At 35.4% G+C, this 23321-nt stretch overlaps 1 protein-coding gene across 1 annotated transcript in view; it reads left to right on the forward strand.

Moving 5' to 3' along the window:
• Positions 1-23321, forward strand: part of LOC123677599 — a 103787-nt gene continuing 80466 nt past the window's right edge. The window contains exons 1-2 of the mRNA XM_045614221.1: positions 1-536; positions 16512-16728. Coding sequence (XP_045470177.1) covers positions 16723-16728 — 6 coding nt within the window. The 5' untranslated portion in view covers positions 1-536; positions 16512-16722. The remainder of the gene's footprint in view (positions 537-16511; positions 16729-23321) is intronic.

A 23321-nucleotide genomic window follows, 5' to 3' on the forward strand; every position in this document is an offset into this window, starting at 1 on the left:
TCGATCAGAGCATGCATGTTCCCATCACGTTGCCCTCGAGTGGAGCTCTGGATGAAAGATAGCGATCCGATAAACCATGAAAACGCTTCGTTATTCAGCAGCTGATGCATAAAGCGTTTTCTGATCCGTATACGTTGGCCGCAAAATGCAATAATGCGGCCATCTGATGGCATAAGCTTAGAAACCTTGACCCGAGGTGTTACAGGGTCAGGAGCAGACCATATAGACGACGGCGGACGACGCCAGTTCTACAGTTCTTCGGTAGTAGCGTGCGCCGGGACGTTCAGCGTCGCGCGTACAAGCCTAGCCGTCCGAAGCGCCAGTTAACTGTTGCTCGCGACGTCGAAACGCTCAGCAGGAAAGCGAAGAAGTTCCGGTTTTTAAGGTTCGCGCGATTAAGTGTGCTGAAGTTCGCGTTTAGACGCAAAAAAATTGGGTTTCTTCGATTTCGGTTTGTGGTGCTTGAGCTGAACTTTGAGGTGGATAGTTGTTGAGTTTGGGATGTGTACCGGATGGATTTTTGGTTTTTGTGAAAGGTTGGGTACTTTTTTTGTTTGGAGTGGTTTTTGATGTTTTAAGCGATAGCTTTTGCGGAGTTTGGGTTTCGAATAATCGAAGTTATTCTTTTGGGACTGAGATATAATTGTAGATTTGAGACGTTTGTTTTCTAATAATCAAGTTTTTGAGCTAACTGAAAGTTCTTTTGTTATAATTACCAAAAACACTTTTTTCTAAAATCATCCTCAAGACTTTGCAATGAACAGTGTGTTTCATGTGAGCGAGTCAATGCAATTTGCGACAATTTGAGCATAATTGAAAAGTGAACCAACAATATGATGTATTTCTTTCTACAGGGTGATTTCTAATTATGGAGTGAAACAACAAAGAGAGATTCGTTAGGTCGTTTTAAACAAAAGAGGTCCTACAAACATATGTTCGTAGTTGCTTCGTTTCCAAAATACAGGGTGTTGAAGTAGGTAATTGTCGTAAATATTCTTCAACCGATCTGGTTGAAATTTGGTAATGTTATTTGAAGTAATGAGATACTTATTTCGCCTTAACTGGCCTGGATTGAAATTATTGAAAAAAAATACGGCACTGACTTTTTAGTGGTTTTTTAAAAATTCTCAAGATTGAGCAACTAGAAGTACAACATTTTAGTCTTCCGTGTTTTCTTTTTATAGAAAAAAATTGAATGAACAACTGCTTTTTGAATACCAGATGACAGTGACAGTATTATCATATCTCGAAAACGAAGCTTGATATGAAGAAAATACAGGAGACTGAAAAGTTGTTTAATCTGAAAAATACAAAAGTACAAAAAAATATTTGCAATACTTTATTGATTTTTTAAAATTCAATCTTGTAAATGAAGCAACTCAGAACTTATTTTCGTAGGACCTATTTATCTTAGATCAACCTAACGAATCACTCTCTGAGTTTTCGTACCGTAGTTAGGAATCACCCTGTATATTTTAATATGTTCACGGAAAAATATACATAGACAGTAATTATCGAAAAACCGTTTTTCCAACAAAAAAATATCTACAAATTCGAATGGTTTTCTAAATTGAACGGTGTAAAGAGAAAATTTCTGACCAATTTTCGTTTTAATTGAACTTCTGGATTTCTCGAAAAATAAAAGTTCTTCCTTTCTCAATATACTTTATAACATTTTTCCAAATTTTCTGAATGTTTCATCATCTCTTCTGCATTTGAATATGTAAATGTATGAGGGTAGTTTTATATTTATCATTGAATTTTTCATTCGAATCACCCTGAGGAGTTTTGATATCAATATTTGGAAAATACAGGATTATTCCTTAAGAATGTCCAATTTCTGAATTGTTGATTCTATACCCAGAATATGATGATTCTGTTCAATATGTCTTTTACAAAATATTGTTGGTTTTATGAAGCCGGGTATTTGAAGTTTGAATAAGGATTTTCGCAATAGTTTTTCATGTTTTTACAGTTCCTAATTATGATTGATGAAGGTCTTCTCCTCTAGTTCTATTGAATGGTCGTCTAGAAATGGTATTTGTAGTTCTTTTTGAATCCGTACGTTGTTGATGAAACATGGTGAATTTACGGTTCGTTTCAGGATTGTATTTTGCAACCGTAACATGCGTAAGTCATGACTGAACGAATGGTGGACTTGTAGAGAAGAAGCTTGTTGGAAAGATACATTCTACTGCTTTTGCAAAGCAGCTGTTGCACTGACGCCACTGTTGTCTTTCCCTTCATCACAGCTTATGTGACTTGTTGACCTGGCTACCAGTAGTAGATCGATTAAATACCAAACCTCTCATATAGCTCTGCCCTCTCACCTACTGGCGTAGGAGTATAAATTCAGTTCACAGTCGACATTCAGATCGGAGTTTCTTAGACGATCATCTTTTAGACCTAAGTGTGAAGACCTTCAATAAAGTGGAAAATCAAGCAAACCCTCTAATAACAAAGACTTGCGGCTATGACGAAAAAGCCCCAAAAAAACACAAGAGACCAAAGATGGCCCTAGGAAGTGTGTGTTAAGCCAAACATCGTCTGGCACAGAGATTGTGTAATTATTACACAAACATTTTTATTGGCATATTGCCACCTACTAGAGCAGAATACCATGCTTCACTAAAGGTGAACTATATTGAGATGGAGCAATAAAAGGCTCACAGACTAATTGCAATAGAGAAAGAAGTTTCAAGATCATTCGAATCGGAGAAATTCAGCATCGAGTTACAATCTACTACCTAGAAACCTCAGAAGCTACTTACTGCAGTAGCAAGCAAAACGTCAGGTGAATAATCTGCCAACGCATAGCTGAAAAGCCCCGGAATTTTCCAATTCTATTATACAATCTTGACCCGAAAGCCTTCAGAATTATATTGACTAAATTTTACTGGTATATTTTGACTGGCAGTCTTTTGGATGCATTTGGTGCTTTTTATTTCTCTTGTTTGGCGAGCTTTTGGATGCTTTCAGCGACCCCTCTGGCGAAGTTTGAGTCTTGAATAATTGAGTTGTTCCGTCTTTTCCTGTGACGGAACATTTCAATCATGAGGTTGTAAAATTCGAGGCTGTGATAAATACGACTGTCACGTGAAAGATTAATTATTCTCCTTTAAAAGCAAGCCTAAGTAATGGGGCGAGATTTATTATATCAATCATATGCACGTTGCACTCGAATACGGTTGCATAAATCAGGATTTAACAGTGAACTTGATATTTCTTAATGCTCTGAAGATAAGCACCGAAGTTTTGTGTGAAACGTATGTGCTATTTAATGCGATGAACTACGTCAAATGCGTCCAAAATTAGTCGACTAGTTTTGATTGCATGTCTCAAGTTATTAAGTTTCGTTGGTAGTAACGGAATTGAGACAAAATTAAAGTTTTTTTTCTCGGTGTTTTTGCATTGGTATAAAATAATATATATTCTTTCATCATATGTACTATCATCTTCTGAATTGAGTATCAACAATCACATAATACAGAAATGACAATAAATCTATCCCTAAAAAAAATTCTGTCTCCTTACGACCCATACATGAATTATTGATCCATGTTATATTTTCAATGAAACTTAACCTTTTCCAATTGTAATTCCAAATGCGTGAAATGTAATTGAGAAAAACAAATTGAATTTCAAAAGCTGGGAATGGTAATTCAGAACACGGAATTTGAAATTCGGAAAAATTTGTATATCTGAATAGTATTATGTAATTCAGAAAGAGAAAATTTAATTTCAGCAAATATAGATGGGAATTGGGATTCAGAAATAGGAAACTTCTATTCAGAATCGGTTGTATGTACAGGGTGGGCAGATTTCGATGTTTTAGCACTACAACTTTTGAACCAGAGGAGTTAGACAAAATCTGATACCCACTTCTCGATCTCTTTTTCTGAGAAACTAACAAGGGTAGTATTCATTTTTGGCCACATTCTTTTGTTTTCGAGTTATAAGCGAAAATTGGAAAAATGGCGATATCGAAAAACATTTATATCTCCGCTAATACTGAGGATAGAGCTCTGAAATTAAAACATTATACAGGCACTTTTTTACGTAGAATCCAGTGGCGTGCTCGTATTTTCAAAAGGGTTTTTAATTACGAAGCTATGACCCAAAGTTATGTTTTTTCAAATGGGAACACTAGATTTTTGTACCATTTTCTGAAAGCTTAATTTTTTCTAATTTCAAAAATATATAACATCATATGATTCGGATCAATATAAATAATAGAAAATGGCCAAAAACCTCTTTTCACCTAAGAGTCTCAATATTTCTATGGTTTCAACTGTTGATGAGCCTTTCTATAACAAGAGCAGTGTCCTTCCGTCAATCTGATTATTTCTATGCTTTTCACTTATTTCTACAAAATTCGAATCTATATTTATTTTATACAAATAGTTTCGAAAAGATAAACGAACTTGGAAAATATTTCCTAGGTAGCTTGAACACAGTTTCAAATATTCATCTATTGAAATATCGAGAAGAGGTGTCGACTGTGCATTGTGCAATCGTTATCATTATTAGGTTAAATATTATTTCTTGTTTGTCCCTTCGTAATTAAAATGTTGAGTTCAATCATATATGCATTGTTTCATATGCTGTTTAAAATGGATTGGCTCTTGTGCGTATTGATTCTGGAGACCTATGTAAATAATCTCCTGATACATGCATCTCAATACAACTCTTTCAATTGAAAAATTCGATCTTGTGGTTTCTCCGTTATTTCCAAATCAATTTTTAGATAAAAAATTTATAAAACATATCTAGATTCGAATTTTGTAGAAATAAGTGAAAAGCATAGAAATAATCAGATTGACGGAAGGACACTCTGCTCTTGTTATAGAAAGCTCAAGTTTTCTGTGTTCATCAACAGTTGAAACCATAGAAATATTGAGACTCTTAGGTGAAAAGAGGTTTTTGGCCATTTTCTATTATTTATATTGATCCGAATCATATGATGTTATATATTTTTGAAATCAGGAAAAATTAAGCTTTCAGAAAATGGCACAAAAATCTAGTGTTCCTATTTGAAAAAACATAACTTTGGGTCATAGCTTCGTAATTAAAAACTCTTTTGAAAATACGAGCACGCCACTGGATTCTACGTAAAAAAGTGCCTGTATAATGTTTTAATTTCAGAGCTCTATCCTCAGTATTAGCGGAGATATAAATGTTTTTCGATATCGCCATTTTTCCAATTTTCGCTTATAACTCGAAAACAAAAGAAGGTGGCCAAAAATGAATACTACCCTTGTTAGTTTCTCAGAAAAAGAGATCGAGAAGTGGGTATCAGATTTTGTCTATCTCCTCTGGTTCAAATGTTGTAGTGCTAAAACATCGAAATTTGCCCACCCTGTACATGAAAATTAATAAAAAATAATAGCCATTTATATGTAATATTTGTGTTGCATACTGTTCTGAATTACATATTATATTATCTGAAATTGAATTGATAACCTCTGAAAAACAATTTTCTGATTTACAAATTTGTTTTTCTGAATTCCAACTTCTTAATCTGCATTTCAATTTAGTTTTTCTGAAATTGAATTATCTATTCTGAAATCCAATTTTTCTTTTATGAATTATACTTTTCTATTCTGAAATAAATATTCTTTTTTCCGAAATTGATTTTTGATTTTCTGAACTACAAATTGGAATTTGTACACAGACTTTAATATTCAAAGCTAAGTGTTTGCATTGTACATATAATTAATAGCAATATTTACCAAAAGAAGCCATGATAAGTCGTAGAAAAAAAAAATAGTGAGTAAAAACCTTTTTGCTGAAAATGTATTCAAAGAATATGAGAATATAAAACACGTATGTTTTCAATATGACTTCTGAAAGAAATTCGAATCCTGAAGTTTTCGTGGAATGATCAGTTAGCGTTTTGTTTTGATGATAAAGAACTCGTCAACTAGTAAAAAGGCCCAGGAAAGATCAATAATGTTTAGGGAATAGTGGAAGGAGCTACCCACAAGCATTAATATACTAATCCACTGGCGTTTTATATATGAATATTACAAAACAAGACCAATTTTCATTCACATCGTTCAACGTGTTACAGGAAAGTTGAAGATATTGTATAACATTTTGCTCTTTGGGAATAGTCAATTAAGTAATGAAATTCTGGAAGATATTTTTTTCGATAAGTCTAAGTTTCATCTCGCAAAGGTATCCGGAAGTAGGAAGAGAATTTATGGAATAATTTCCTTTCAAGTCGACTCTTCAACAGAAGACTGTTATGAAAAGAAATTCATTCATCACACAAACTGAAAGGACATGCCCTGAAGGCTCGAGTCTTCTGTTTCTGAATATGAACTTCCGTTTATCTGCAGACTTCCCCATAATGTGAATATTGGAAATTTATAGTTAAAAATATTTTTCATGATGAAAATTTTGCATTATCATCAACAAATTGATCGAATTTTCGCTAGACAGCATGAAGTAGGTAGGTAATAATATTTGGCGGTACTTCTACCATTATCCATCTATTCATCGGTCTCAATTAAAAAAAATAAATAAAAATTGATTCGATTGCTGTATCCTTAAAAACTTAGTTGAAAATCTTCAACTGATTTTGTATGTAATGTCCATAATGAACATTTAAAACTTTTAGGGGAAATTGAAGTTAAAACACGTTTTGAAATGTGAAAAAAAAATATCGAATAAAAAAAAACGTTCATCTACTGTCCAGAGCTGTTCTCAGAAATTACTGAAGCTATTCGCATGATTTTTTTTTAACAAAATCCTATTGCTATACTTCATTCAGCTCCTCAGCTTGAGAATTGTCTTATTAATATAAAATGATCATCCTATTTTGAACATTCGTGAATCAGTGGTTATAGCGTTTTTTTGATGTTGAAGACCTGGGTTCGAGTCCACTGTGGTCCGATTTTTTTTCATTCCGTTAATCGCTTTTTCAATGATTAGTGATAAACAGAATATTATAATCCAGGGTGTAGAAGTTGTAATGTTTTTGTATTTTGACTTAAAGTGTCACCATCTAACAAAGTATCGGGAGTGAAAAATCTTCCCTTACAAAGACGTAACAGGTTTCCACCACTATAATGTCTGTTTTGGAATTCGACTAAGTTGTTCTATTTGACAGAGACAAGCGGTTCAAGTTCTCCCAGGAGATGTCTCGCATTACGTCAAGTTTTATCTCTTTATGTTCTTCCAATGAGAAGGATTGATGTTGTGCAGCTCAAGTGACGGATAAAAGTAAATCCTTGTTTTAGTTAAAATGATATTCTTATTGTAAAGTTGAAATATCAAGTGTTTGATATTGCTTATTATTAGATGATGATTCAATTTTTTTCAAAAATTTTGATATTCATGTATTTTTGATCCCTAAAGAGCACTCACTGAGACTCGGACTATAACCAGAGTCGTTTTCATTTTCAGATCTTATGAATTTTCAGGCCTCTTATGGTCTTATGTGCATAGCTTGCAAATTTTTCGAGCAATTAACCCCTCCAAAAAAGGCGAATGGAGTTAAATGCTATGACCTTGGCGATCAGGGTTAGTATAACAGGCCAATTGAAAAGTCCCCGGTCTACCATAGTAAAACACATTTGTTTGGCAAAATTCGATTTTATTATTCAACATAGTTGCCTTCGAGGACGATACAGCGATTATAGCCATCTTCCAACATTTCGATACCATTTTTGTAGTACGATTTGTGTTCGTTCGCTATAATTAAATGACCTGTTACCATCTATGGGCAACAATCTTGGCTACTTAAAAGATATTATGTTCACCTGATAAAATTAATTCATTCGTTCCTCTCGCTAAAGTGGCAATTAGTATATTTACAGTTTTCTCGCGCCGGTTTTATATCATCATTTAATAGACCAAGTTTAGACTGCGAGTGATTTCTTGTTCGGAGAACTCATTCATCTTTTGAATTGGATCAGAAGTAATGTTCTTATGCTTTCAACCCCTTCATCCCTAATAGTATTACTTCTGAAGCATCATTTTCAACATCGAAGAGCACAACAGGAAATATTAAGGAAGGAACTTACAAACAGTTGTTTCTTGTTCTGTTTAATTCTTATTGTAAATTATCATAATTTATTTCGTGAAAACGATTTGGGGTGAAAATCCGATCACGGATTTTCAATTTGTCTATCGCTTCAAAATAAGCCTCAGTTTCGGCGATTACTTGGCGCTTAATTTCTTTCCAGCGAGCATTCTTTTGAGGTCTGAGAACAGGAAAAAGTCGCTGGGGGGCAGATCTGCTGAATACGGTGGATGCAGAAGCATTGATTTGTGACACGGCGCATTGTCTTGATGAAACTTTTTTTTCTTCAAATGGGGCTGTTTTTTAACGATTTCATTCTTTAAACGATCCAATAATGCTATATAATAATCGCTGTTCATGGTCTGGCCCTTTTGGAGGTAATCAATGAATATTATACCTTGCGCATCCCAGAATACTGATGCCATAACCTTGCCAGCTGACTGTTGTATTTTTCCTCGCTTTGGATTCGGTTCATTGTGAGCAGTCCACTCAGCTGACGGTCGATTGGACTCCAGAGTTAAGTGATGAAGCCATGTTTTTCCATTGCCATATATCGACGCAAAAATGCAGGTTTATTGCACTCAAACAGCTTCAAACACTGCTCAGAATCATTAACACGTTGTTGATTTTGATCGATTGTGAGCCGCACGGCACCCATTTTGCACACAGTTTTCTCATGTACACGTTCAGATGATATTTTCACAATGTCTGCTAGAGATAGCAGACATTGTGATAAAATGATATGATAAAATAAACTACATTATTATTATTAGTGTTATTATTATTATTGTGAAGATATCATCTGAACGTGTGAAATAATTGAATGACCGTAAAGTGAAGTTGATCTCTCGATCACCTTCACTTGATTCAATATTATTTTGTTAACTTTTTTGATTTATTCGTCGGTGACAGCCTCTATGGAGCGTCGACTGCGTTCGCCGTCTTCGGTGCTCATTTCACCACATTTAAACTTAGCATACAAATCAATGATGGTTGATTTTCCTGGTGCAGACCCCGGAAACTTTTCATCAAGCCAAGATTATGATCAACTGTATTTTTTCCCTTCGAAAAGCAATATTTTATCAGCACACGAAATTCTTTTTTTTTCATCTTTTTCAAATAACAAAAGTAGCTACACTAACAAACCAATATCTCACAAACTAATGGTCGGACTGCTGTCAAATTTTGACAGGTATCGTTTGAAGGTTGGTACTAACTAAAAATCATATGGATTTGATACCAGCACCGCCATCTGTGCATCAGACCGGGGAATTTTCAATTGGCCTAATATCTCTTGTGAAAATGAGCTGTCCAGGAAATGTTTTGTTCGAAAATTCTATAACTGGACGTGTACTGTACGGAATATTAAAAAAAACTTGGAAACCACTTGTCTTCTGAGTACAGTAGACCCGCAAATGTGCGTCAAATTTAAGTTCGATTTTTTGAAATTTCCAAATGTACTATGTTCACAAGACAAATTTTATAATGCATTTTGAATTTTTTTTCGAAAAAAATTGTTGAGAGAGGTGTTGAAACAAGCAAATCATCCAGCTTCTTCAATGCTCATGTGATGTTGGATCACTATATAAATTCACCTTATATCCTCGTTGCTAGAAGTTTTCGTGAACATAATTAATTCTGAAGTTTATTCGGAGATTTTGAATTATCTTTCCCTCGGTTTGGGGATTAAGTTGCAATTATGGTTTGTATGCGTTTCTGTTTAGGGAAATTCACTGCTGTCGCTTTATTATGCTCTCATTTTGACGGTGGGACATTAGGTCCGTTGGGGTTTCAAGTTATTATGCTTAAGAAAGAATATAAGTTAAGTGACAGTTTTCCTTTTTATTTTTGTACGCTCGTTTTCAATTGTTTTTTTCGGTTGATTTCTATTTGAAATGATTCTCAGTTGAATTTGTCTTGTATTCCGTATTTTTTAACGGTACAGTCTGTTAAATTCGGAGACCTTGGTGGCCACCGAATATTTTAATTATCTGAAGTTCACAGATCATAGATGAAGTCATAGATAGGTATTTGGTTAATTTTCCTTTTGAAACTGAAACAATATAAAAAATTTGTTATTATGTTATATACTTTTGAAAAGGGAAAAAATCATTTGTTAAAGAAATGTTTGTGTCTTATATCTAAAAAACACAAGTTTAAATTATAACAAATGATGACACGAATGAATTGTACTGAAAAAAGTGCCTGCAGAATGTTTTTGCTTCATATCTATAGCACCTGTAATGAAGAAGTTATGAGAACTTTTCATTTCACGCCATTTTCCAATTTTCTGTTTAAGCTTGAAAATAATTGAATTTATGAGGTTGCGGATTCCATCAAATTAAATATCTCAAAAAAGGAGCCCGAAAATGTGCCTTTTATTTTTTTCTAGCTCAAAGTGATTCTGATATCCTCTCACTAGACAACGAATTTGGGACACCCGATACGTGTACACGTGTACGAAATATCGATTATAACAGTCCCCGATCTACCATGGTGAAACATACATTTTTGGCAAAATTCGATTTTTTCATTATTCAACATAGTTGCCTTCGAGGGCGATACAACGATTATAGCGATATTATTTCGATACCATTTTTGTGGTACGATTTCTCTTTCGCTTCAAAATAGGCCTCAGTTTCGGCGATTACTTCTTCATTGGCGCTAAATTCCTTTCCAGCGAGCATTCTTTTGATGTCTGAGAACATGAAAAAGTCGCTGGGGGCCAGATCTGGCGAATACGGTGCATGCAGAAGCAATTTTCTGTTTCAATAAACAATAAACAGTTCGAAGCACAATTCATGCAATGTTGTCATTGTTTTCATTGATTTGTGACACGGCGCATTGTTTTGTGGAAACATCACCTCAATTCCTGGGCCTAACCTTTTCTCAAAATTTCGACTTTATCCGTCACCATCAAGAGTGTTGCATTCATTCCTAACTTTTCAATATCTTTGCTCTAGAAAAATTCGTCTTTACTTTCAAAATAGGCCTCAATCTCGACAATCACTTGAGTCACTTTTTGATAGAGTCAAATTTCTTTTCCTGAAGTACCTTTTTAATTGATTTTGTCAATGGAGTGAAGTCTGTATAATACTTATCAAGACCTTGATTTGCTTGCACAGTTTTTTTTCTCATCAAAAAACACTACGAAACTCGATTCATCCATTTTTCAAACAAAAACAAATGTAGCCTTATTTGACCTTCAATATCTCGATCCAGACTTAACTCTTAGTTGAAAATTCACAACCGAAATACTAGGACCTCGAATCTGGCTTGGAAATGTCAATTGTCTTTATATATCGGACAGAATCGATTTTGACCTCAAATTCTTAATAAAATAGTCAAATCCAATTTCGATTAAAAATTAGAAAAGCTGAATCTTTGGAAAAAGCGCGCAAAAAACAAATAACAACAAATTTCCATCTAAATTTCATCATCATTTTCATTTCCCACCATTCTAATTCGTTGTAACAACCGACGTAAACGAATCAATATTAGTTTTTCCTGCCACTGGACTGAGTCAACAAAAAACTAATTGTAAAATCAACAGGGTTTAAAATCATGTGTAATTTCTGTAAATAGCTATTGACACAGTCATAATTTCAGTTATAAATCCATTCCACAGTCGGTCAGAATAGTATGAAATTTCATTCCATTTGTCTGATTGGATTAAATGCTTTGGGGCCTCCGATGTAGCATTCATATCGACCCAATTTCGGCGAGTGTGTTCTAGAACGCAAAAAAAATTGAGAATGTCCTATTTACCCAAGCTTTTCCGTGAGGTTTCAGTCAAATAGTTAAATAAATTAGGATTTGGAATATCAAACGTCTTGTTTTGACTGTAACAGAAAATGATACATAAACATGATTTCAGGGTTGAATAGAAGTGAAAGGGGCATATCAAGGTTCTGTTTAGGGTCCCATCTTTTATGATATTGAGCGGGTAAGAATCTGGAAATTTATGTATTTATGTACAACGAGGTTGAAGAGAAAGAAAGTATTTTTAGGTTTCTTTCATCATACACTAAATGTCTGAGTGATTCACTTAGTTCTCTACATAGTCTTGAAGGTACCTTTTTGAGCGCTCGTTCCCTGAATAGAATCTTGTCTATATTTTATCAATTTTGGGCCGGAACGACGAGGTTCGAAACACTCCAATTAAACTCCGTCAGTCCGTCCGTGAGCATGATAACTCTCTAACAGAACTTAAAAAACTCAAATTTTCAGGATAGGTTCAGATGTGGAATTTTACATGTAGGTTTTAAATATCGGTTTCTAGCTAACAGGCTAATTGAAAAGTCCCCGGACTACCATAGTAAAACCCTTTTTTTGGGAAAATTCGATTTTATTATTCAACATAGTTGCCTTCGAGGGCGATACAGCGATTATAGTGATCTTCTATAATAACTTTTCGATACCATTTTTATAGTACGATTTGTCTTTTGCTTCAAAATAGGCCTCAGTTTCGGCGATTTCTTCTTTATTGGCAATAATTTCTTTCCAGCGAGCATTCTTTTGAGGTATGAGAACAGGAAAAGGTCGCTGGGGGCCAGATCTGGCAAATACGGTGGATGCAGAAGTAATTCGAAGCCCAATTCATGCAATTTTGCCATTTTATCATTGATTCATACTGATTTATACTGATTCCATAACCTTGCTAGCTGACTGTTGTGTTTTTCCTCGCTTTGATTGATCAATGTTTCATCCATTGTTACATATAAACGCAAAAATTTAGGTTTATTGCACTTAAACATCTTGAAACACTGCTCAGAATCATTAACACGTTGTTGCTTTTAATCGATTGTGAGCCACCAAATTTCATTTGAATATCTCAACTGATTTCAATAACAAAAATTATATCGTAAACTATAATTTTCTTTTTCATCGGGAAACATCCTCTGCTCTTGGTCGCACTTATTCACTAACAGCCTGTATGTACGTAAAATGACTACTCAAATGTTCATGCCGAATTTCAAGAGGCTGTTTCATCATAAACATTTTTTTTCAGGGATATATTTCAAACAAAATAACAAATACATAAAAAATTCCGATCGTTCATGAAAAACATTTCCCTTCGGGAATATTTCCCATATCACATCACTTTCTACGCTATACCATACACATATGGATTTCAATTTGAATCGAACACTGTTCAATTACTGTTTTTCACTGAGGATGCAGTCTTCTGAAAGCATGAGCAAGCGATCTGCTTACCTTCGAATTGAATCCAATATCCCCAACGAAAATATTCCTCGCTTCTTTTTCGTGAAATACTACCCAAACTGGCATGTGTTTGTCGTTCCAAAGAAGGTTGGAAAATTTCAAGGAAAACATGAGGTCCCTGTTGGATGAAATGATTCTCACTTGGATAATAAATTTGTTAGTTTATCCCGAGCATCTCGTTGTTTTATTGCTATTGGAGAAAAGATGGTAGATGAAACGTATTGATCTTTGAATTATGTTTGTCTTTTTCTGTAGCTAATTCGTTCATTCTGCTACATCAATAAAATCGTGACAGAATATCGTCATATTCCATTATTATTCACTAACTGACAAAGAAACTGCAACACCCTGAAGGAGCTGTTTAAATTTTATTTTTTTTTGTTGGTAAAACATAGATAGTATACAGCACGGAGCAAATGATTGAATTTGCCACGATTTGAATCGTGAAGGATTTTTCATGTAAACAATTGTTGTTACTTCTTTGCAAGTTTTGTTGAATTTTACAACAAACCAGCTGTTCGAAGGATTCCACAGTCGATGTTTAGTTGTTGTTGAAATGCCTAGAGAACGTGTACGCGGAATTTATCGCCAGCTAAGTGAATTTGAAAGAGGTCGAATTATTGGTCTACGGAAGACGGGGTGGTCATATTGAGAAATCGCTAACCGTACGAACAGAAATCTTACTACTGTTGTCAAGCGTGGTTTGATAATGCCCAAAATCGAAGAAGAGTAAGCACCGGACGTCGAAGGGGCACAAATGAAGTTTAAGATAGACGTCTAAGACTTATGACCATTAGAGACAGATTTGCGACAACTCGATCTTTGGCTGATAAGTGGTTAGGAGGACAATACCATCCTATAACTGCTCGAAAGGTTTACCGCCGGATAAGGTCCTTTGGACTGCAGCATTATCGACCACATCTTGTGTTACTACTGATGGTTGAGCATTGCCGGCAGCGACACAGTGGTGCAGAGAACGTCAACATTGGAACGTGGCATGGCATCAGGTCATCTTTTTTTTCATGAATCTTGATTCTTCTTTGGTGCACATGATGACCGAAGAAGGGTTAGACGACGTCAGAGAGAAAGACGTGAACCTCAGTTTGATGTTAAGCGTGATGTACACCGGACAGTAGGCGTTATGGTATGGGCCGGGTGATATTGCACAGGCAGGTAGGTTACTTTAGTCTTTATTCGAGGTAACATGACAGCGCTGCGTTACCTTCAAGAAGTAGTGGAGCCATATGTTCTCCCTTACCTTAACCGGCTTGAAAATCCAATATTTCAGCAGGATAATGACCAACCTTATGTTGCCAGAGTTAGTTTATACTTTTTCGTAGCGAATCATGTGAATCTTTTGCCATGGCCGCCCAGATCCTCAGATCTTCCGCCCATAGAACAAGTTTGGGACACCAAAGGTGACTTGGAAATTTACCCCAGCCCCCACGGACTTTATTGGCTCTGAGACATAAAGTAAGGTAGCTTGGGATTGTATCCCTCAAGAAGAAATAGACCACCTTATTGCATCAATGCCGAGACGTGTTGGGGAGTGTATAGATAATCGCGGTGGACAAACACATTATTAACAAATTTATAAAAAAAATTGTAAACCCTCCGTTTTTTTTTCTCCAAATTTCAATCATTTACTCCTTGCTATACTATCTTTGTTTACCTAAGAAAAAATAAAATTTAAACAGCTTCTTCTGGGTGTTGCAGTTTCTTTGTCTGTTAGTATATGTTGGTACTCGGAGCTCTCTGGCCTCGGATTCATCTAATATCTGTCAAATTTGCTTGAGTTGAGTAAGTCGTGAATAATGCTTAATATTCGATGAAACTGATGATTAACGAGTTCTTGTTTGTAAGGATCTATAAAATTAATCCAGAAGAATATAAGTAGGTACTGGGCCAATAGACATAACGTAGCTATAAATACAACAGTTGTAGATTAGACTTCTTGTTTTTTTTTGAAAGATTGATTTAATTGACAGGTTGAAGGTCAGTTTATTGAAATGAAATCCACTCGATCGTGAGCTCAGATATAATAGGGAGTTTCCACGTCTTACTTACCATGTTGTTCCGAATTTGACATAGCATATAAATATACAGAGCAGGTTTTCGCATTATAAGAATTTTATATATATTTATAAGAATTTACTCCAGAATCGTGTTCTATGATTCTGGAATAAACTACTTCCAAGAAAATTGTATCGTAAGTCATTATTTATTGAGAATTTACATCCGAGGTACCTGTATCAATTTTTCCTCTTATAACTTCGAGAAAGTATGGAATAAATTAGGTTTTCTTACGGAACACACTAACATAGTAACTAACTGGAGTTCAGCGTTTACCTAGCTAGGCATTTTCCTGCTAAAAATACAGTACATTTTAAGGTGATTAGATTCAAGCTATTAAAAATGTTCATCATGTAATAAAACAGCACTTAAACCCACTACTTCCTCTGAAATGCTTTAATAATGGATAACGAAATGATAATATGATACTACTGAGCTCCTACTTCCTAATACACAGCCATAGTCGTGTTACTCTGAAAAATTGGTGGTTGACTAAGTTTCAGAAAACATCCTAAAAGCATATTTCTTCATTAGAGCAAAAGGTGAAAGAAAGATACGCCTACTGCCAGCTCAACATCTGTTATCTCCAACAGAGTCGTTTAAATTTTGAGAGCAAGAAAAACAGCCGTTTTATTCCATTATAGAATTCCAAAAGCCAGAAGCAGGAGGGTTAAAAGACAACGGGTGGTATAGAAAATAATGAACTACTAACAAAGCACTCATTACCGACAAAACAATGCTGTAATAGGAATTCTTTGAACATGTTGAGAGGTCTAGAAGGTTGAGAATTAAGTTCCGAAGAGAATATGAAATCTAATTATAAGGCTTAAATTCACATATAAGGAGTCTGAAAGAAAATTTTGGGAAAGCTCTTTATCAAATAATGAAACTGAAAATAATTCTCAACGTTTGTTATAGAGAATAATGAATAGATAATGTTAAACTAGAGGTTGTACTGTTATTGAACAAATCATTTTTTTGAATTCACCTTGAATAATACCTTTTTCATAATTGCTACACATGTTCTAATTTGCTAGTTACCAGAATTTCAAGAATTTAAAGCACGTATATTTTTCATGAGAAAAACTGATTATCCTATACCAAGGGTTGTTTGCTTAATTGTATCCCACAACAATGCCGATATAGAAGGATAAGTTATTTATATACATTTTCCTTTCAGGAATCGAGTATGGTCCCAACAAGGACTATGTGAATCTGCTTGGTATCTGAGATTAACCCTTATAATCTTCATAAATGATAATCAAAGCAAGGATGATTAATATGCTGATGAGATCACGTGAAATATTCATAGTTCATCGAATAGAATAAGCAGGAATTGGTGACTAAGTTCGGCTGACAGCTTTTTGGAAGAGGAATGCTTTTCATAAAAAATGCAGGTGAGTTCTTAAGTATTGCATAACTGTCGTTCAATTTTTTACAGAATGAAACATCTACTACCCCAGATAATTTTTTTCATGAAGTGATAAGGTACTCTATTTCTAATAGGAATAACATCGTTTCTTTTATGACCTCAAATTTCAAACCTCAAATAAAAGTCTGAGTAATAGATCAGAATTGGATAATTGAGGTTTTGACGTTTCGCTCATAACTGCTGTAAGCATCTACAGAGATTTCAAGGTCGTAAATTGTAAGGTAGATTTCTGAGAATTCCAGCGAAACGTCAAGTAAAAAATCGACTACACCATGGTTGAAGAGCCCGGACTTTTCCAAATCTATCGAACAATTTGGCAGTTGAAGCCTTCAGCATTTTTTAAAGATATATGTAGGTTGTATCATAAATAATTAAATCCATATTTTAACTATCGAATCTGGAATTCAAGATATGAAGATTTGAAACAAATCATTTATATAAAATGTGTCTTCTGTATGCAGAGATACAGGGGGTGTTATTTCAAAATTTATAAATGAATTGTGCCCTGTTGGTATACACTGAAGCTATTTGTCGTATTATATTCATAGTCTGCAGGAAGTGTAGGTACTTAAACTCAACTAAATCATTTTAAACAAACATTTTGGCTTTCCTCAGAGGCATACGACAGGAACGAATGACGATATTTACATAGAAAGTATTGGAAAATGAAATATTTCTGAAAAAATTCCAATTGCGCCAGTGGCGTAGAGTTTAGGCATGATTAATCAGTTGTACTATAAGCAGTCAGAAACGTTCACTTAGCATAGGTACTTTAATAGGGTTCACGGTACTTCATGCCATATATCAAAATAATATGAAAATTATTTTGAGGGTACTTGCACATATAACACAAATATTTTTTTTTGTAGAATTCCGAAATATCACAATTATAGAGTAAGATTTAACTGAAATTTTGTGCATAAATGAAGTTCATCGATAAAATGGGAAAATTTTGCTGTGAAGCTTCAGGTTTTGGGGTTTATGGACCCAAAATGAGGATCTCTAAATCCCTGAAAAGTGAGCCCTCTATTTTACAACACACTAGCTGTGTTTGCTCAAGAGTGTCACAAAAGAAACCTCGAAGGGGCGCTTATTTATATCATTATAGATAGCCAGGCCACGCTGAGGCTCCTGGAATCACAAAGCCAGGTTTCTCTGCTGACTTAGGAGTGTCGTAATACCATAAAGCAACTGCTCAGAGGCACTGAAGTAACTCTATTATGGGTAGCGGGGTATTGTGGTATCAAAGGAAGTCAATAAGCCGATGAACTTGTGAAAAGAGCCTCAAAGGCCCTGAGACTTTCTGTGTGCTTGGAAAAGACCAATGAATATAAGGCAGCGGTCCAATAATGTGTCTTGGACAATAGAATAACTCTCTGAAGGAACTCTTTTGGTCTTTCTCAGGCAAAGAAATTTGAGGTGCTTTCCCCACCTATACCGCAAGCTCATGTAGCTGCCATAGCTGAGCTTCGGTTAATGGTCGGTGCAAATATGTTTGGTACCGCATGAGTAAGTGAGCAGACAAGATTTGTAAGCTATATGGAACGGAGGTGAACAATCTGAACACATGATGTGCAAATGTCCGGAGTTGACTAGCATAAGAACCTGTAAGTTATCTATCAATTCCCTCGAAAGTTCAATTTCAAACGAAAATTCTATAAGAGGAAGAATTCGGTGTAAAAACTTGGAATTATCAAAACCCCACCCCTAAGGGATCTGTAGAATGGCTAACGGTCGAATCGAAAACGGCCTGAATGCCCATAAAATCGACATTTCAGGGCTAAAAATTGAATTGAGTTCAATCCAGTCTCCGAGAATCTACAACATATGTGCAACACTTGCACCGACATACCTCCGACAACTAGAAGAGCGAAGATTCCTACATATCTTCCCGAGACCGACGAAAAGTACCTGCAACCGCGCCACAACGAATCAAGTGAGCAGCGTTCTTCAAAAACGATAAGAAAAAATTATCATCTTCTTCGTACAATCTTAGTGGGTTAAAATAAATTGAATAGTTTTATATCACTTTATTTTATTTCCCTTATTTGTCCTTGGCCGTGAACTACTTGCTAGTCATAGTATAAGGACCTCAACCCACAAACCACTCATATTGGAAATTCAGTCCTGGATACTCACCAGGTTACAGCCAAGGCTAAAGCTGATTCAAATAAAAATAATGATTATAATAAGGGTGAGCCGAAAAAGGCCATTTTGAACATTTTTCGACGGCCACTACGATGTAAAATCATTTATTACCCAGTATTATAATATTTCGGTATTCAAATCTCGCAACGTATTTTGTGATATTTAAAAATGAGTAAATTATACCATTGTATTAAATTCGCAGGGTGTCGCAAATCCAATTTACGTTTTATTCCAAACACGATAAGCTTAAAACACTCTAATTCAATTGACCGGTTGAAAATTCGCTAATGTTTTTTTTTCATTTTTCCCGCCTCTCTTAAATGTTCGCATAAATCACACTTGTCTTAATCCCGGATCTCCATACCTTTTAACAAAAAAACGGAAACGCATTTAACCTTTCTGTCGGCCTAAATTTCCAGAGCAATTTTTCAGTTCCGATCCAGCTATATGTCATACTTCACGATACGCTTTTCCTTGTAGCTAGGCGACAAAGCTCTCCGAAAAGATTGACACTAAAACGAGCCTTGTGCAGAGGGACTGTCCGAGTTTTTGGAATGGGATATTTTTTTCCTTTATTGTGTCTGTCTGGCGAATTTCTTCGTTCCGTTATCTTGTTTATATTCAAGTCTACGCCCAAGGGGTATTTTTAGAAACATGGGGGAAATGGATATATCAGGAACCGACCTAAATTTCAGGCTACTTATCATGGGAATTTGATGCCTCGATGAAATCAGAACCAAGTTGGTTTTATTTCCATCGCGCTTATGTTTCAGTGTAGAAGGTTTTTTCAGGATGATCAGTCGTTTGATCTTTCAACAAAATGTTTTATTTATATTTTGATATTTTCCATAATATAAACACCGATAAAATTAAGAGAATGCATAAAATCTTATTTGAGCTTGTTTCTTCGGGAACATAATTACTCAGATGCCATCCTCATTCACTTCCTTTTACTGTTTTAAGCAGGAGTGAACGGAAAAAAATAAAAGAAAAGTACCTAAGGTTTTATTCAGAACGCACTCTAGAGTGACTCTTTGACTAATTTTGCCGTAGTGTATATGGTCTTTTGAGAGCTTTCATAAAGGTGCAAACTTGAATTGCCAGTTTGTTCAGTTGAACAGAACTGCTTACCTGAGATTAGTTTATTTTAAATTATAACGTTGCTAGAACGATAATGCTATGCTTTTTGTAGTTTGTTTCAGACATAGCGTAATAAACATAGAGTATACGCAATTTTTACATGTTCCCAACATGGTTAGATTACGTTTTCGGATTGTGATATATTTTCAAATCCACAATTTTACTATATTGTTAGGAATGTTTATTATATTGAATGAAATATATTCATTTGAGTGATTCCCGATTGAATATGCAAATTTGAATATATGGATTCCGATATTTTTTCTTATTTCCGAATTAATAATTAGCAGAATATTTATTATTTTCTGTATCTACCTGCTGAAATCCAAGGTTTGGCAACTTTTGCTCTCCTAGTGTTATCGGTTGTTTCACGTCGTTTGGCGCGCTTGAAGTTTGTTTTCTGAATTTCTGATATTATTAGGTGTTTATTTCAATATATTTTGAGTTAATATGAAACGTTGATTCACTATGGGACATAAGAAGTGCGTTCTTTGTGGAGAAATCCGTGAATTGAGTGAAATATCGTATCACTGATATGTTTTCATTTCCGGGCGCTTCATGTCAAATTTGATAGTTCATGTTGGGGACAAAATTTGCTTACTGGATATGACGTATGCTTCCTCTATCTATGTTTATTACTCTGAGATAGTACTGCATTATGACATGTTAATGTCAGGTTCAGAAAAGACACAAAAAATGCCTAATATTATGAACTATTTGAATAGAAGTGGAACTCAATTAATTATTTTGTAGAAAACGCTTTTTGTATGATTACGTTCGATTGTTCACCAACGTTCTTCATTCCCATATAACACTCTCTATCACCACGAAACTTCAACAATTTTTTTTCCGATGAAAAGAGTTCATTAGAGAACCTGGGAAGGCAACTCTTGACAGGAGCTTCCAAACTTCTTTTTATGCCAGGATAGCTGTCCAAATTCAACGATGTGTATCCTTAACCAACTCGTTTAACTGTAATTTAACGCAAAACGTTTCTCCCTCAAAGAAGTTTTTATCGCTCTTGAAAACTCTCCAGTTTCGAGTATCAGTATTTATTCCACTATGACTGTTATCGCTGATGAGGGTTCACCTCAGAATGTTTTTTATCCCTTCTACAAGACATCGAAATATATTGAATCTTTCGAAGAATCTGTGGATACGTAGTTCGTTGAAAAAAAAAGTGTTTCTTATGTGTTTCCTGCTGGGAAATAATGGGAATCTGAAGAATATTCGGGTATATTTCGTTGACCTTGACTTTCACAGACGAAAACAGAGAGCGATCCTAGAACATATATTTTCTAAGTGACATTTATGCGATATAGAAGTGGAAGTTTTTCAGGCAATAATTCCAACGGTGGACAAATAGTCGCGAATCGTGCTCTGTGTTGACTTTCTTGCCAAAAAGGGCCTTTATTGGGTAGAATTAAATGCGTTAAGCTCTTTTTATTCGAATAAAAGAAACTATGTTTCAAGGCAGCCTCTGTATTTTACCAGCCTTTTTCAGGAAGTAAATGATTAATGTAGTTATCAATTTATCATTTTACACATCTATCTTGCTCATTTTCTCAATGAAAAAATCCTCTTGCGTTTCTACTTTATTCTTAATTATGGGGAAAATAATATCAAAGCAAATGGAAAAATATTTGGTTTCTATTAGGTGTACAACTTTGCTTCCACCGTTTTGGAATAGATGACTGAAGTGGTAAGTGGTAGTCGAAATAAATAGATTGTAGATGTCATAAAATAAGCTTAGGTATTTGTAAACATAACGCCATCAGAATATTGGTCGATTTGTGTCTGCATATTGAAGTTATTTTCGATTAAACATGTCAGCTTACGAGCCAAATTCTCGTAATTTACGGAAGGTTTTAATTTTTTGCTTTAAAATGAAAAATTCTGCGGCTGAGGCTCATCGAATGCTCTCTTATACCTATGGCGAGGCCGCTATTAGGAAAAGAGCGTGCCGAGAGTAGTGTCAACGCTTCAAGAACGGTGACTTTGACGTTGAAGACGTGGAATAGAAAAGGTTTTTGAAGATGCAGAATTGAAGGCATTACTTGATCAAGACTCGTGTCAAACGTATTAAAAATTGGCAGGACCATTAGGAGTGACGCAACGAGCCATTTCAAAACTCCTGAAAGTCATGGAAATGATTCAGAAACTAGGAAATTGGGTATCGTACGAGTTGAAGCCGAGAGATGTTTAACGGCGTTTGTCAGCTTGTGAACAGCTGCTTGCATGGCAAAGACGGAAGGGATTTCTGCATCACATTGTGAATGGAGACGAAAAATGGGTTCATTAAGATGATACCAAGCGCAAAAAAGCATAGGGATATCCCGACCATGCTTCCACGTTGTCAATCAAACCGAATATTCACGGTTTCAAGGTCATGCTCAGTATTTGGTGGAACCAGCTCGGCGTAGTGTATTATGAGTTGTTAAAACTGACTGAAACAACAACAGGTGATCGTTATCGAAAGAAATTAATGCGTTTGAGCCTAGCATTGAAAGACAAATGGTCGCAATACAACGAGAGACATGATAAAGTGATTTGAATTTGATCTGATATTGGCAGAAGAAAAACCCTAGAAAATTTAAGTTCTTTATTTGGGGCGATTTCGAATCTTGTAACACCAATCTCAACCGTACGACGCAGCGAACGTCTACAAACACGTCCAGCAACCCACGATACAGCCCACACAGCGCCATCCGCAGGACTACCGCGACAGCAGTGTTTATATAATACTCGCTAGTTCGCGACCAAATCGTGTATAACCAGTGAATCAGTGTTACGTGGCAAGATGAACAGATATCGATCTATTATCTAATACACCAAGCTTTAATTTGTTACTAAGAGACTCGTACAACAATTGCATCCCCAGGGAACTTTTGTTACACAGAGGCATCCTGCAACGGGAACCTCTAGAGCTTTCTGGTAATATAATTAATCTTTCGGTTATCAAGTGCATCCCTAGTGGAACTCTTGTAACTCGTCACCATCGCCGTCGTCATCAAGTGCATCCCCAGTGGAACTCTTGGAACACGTCGCCATCGCCATCGTGTAGACCTAGTGCGTTAGGTTCACCAAGTGCTTTTCGTCTTCGACAACCAGGACTTGTGCCGGAAGTCCTTCACGTACGGTTTACTGCCACCTCAAAGAGACTCTCATGGATATACCGCATACCTATTTTGTTTCGATTTGTTAAACCGCACTAACCCTTATATTTTAATGTAAGACTTTGGAGAATACATTTATTTCAAACCTCGTGTT

Source organism: Harmonia axyridis, chromosome 4 (assembly GCF_914767665.1).
Source record: "Harmonia axyridis chromosome 4, icHarAxyr1.1, whole genome shotgun sequence".
Taxonomy (NCBI): domain Eukaryota; kingdom Metazoa; phylum Arthropoda; class Insecta; order Coleoptera; family Coccinellidae; genus Harmonia; species Harmonia axyridis.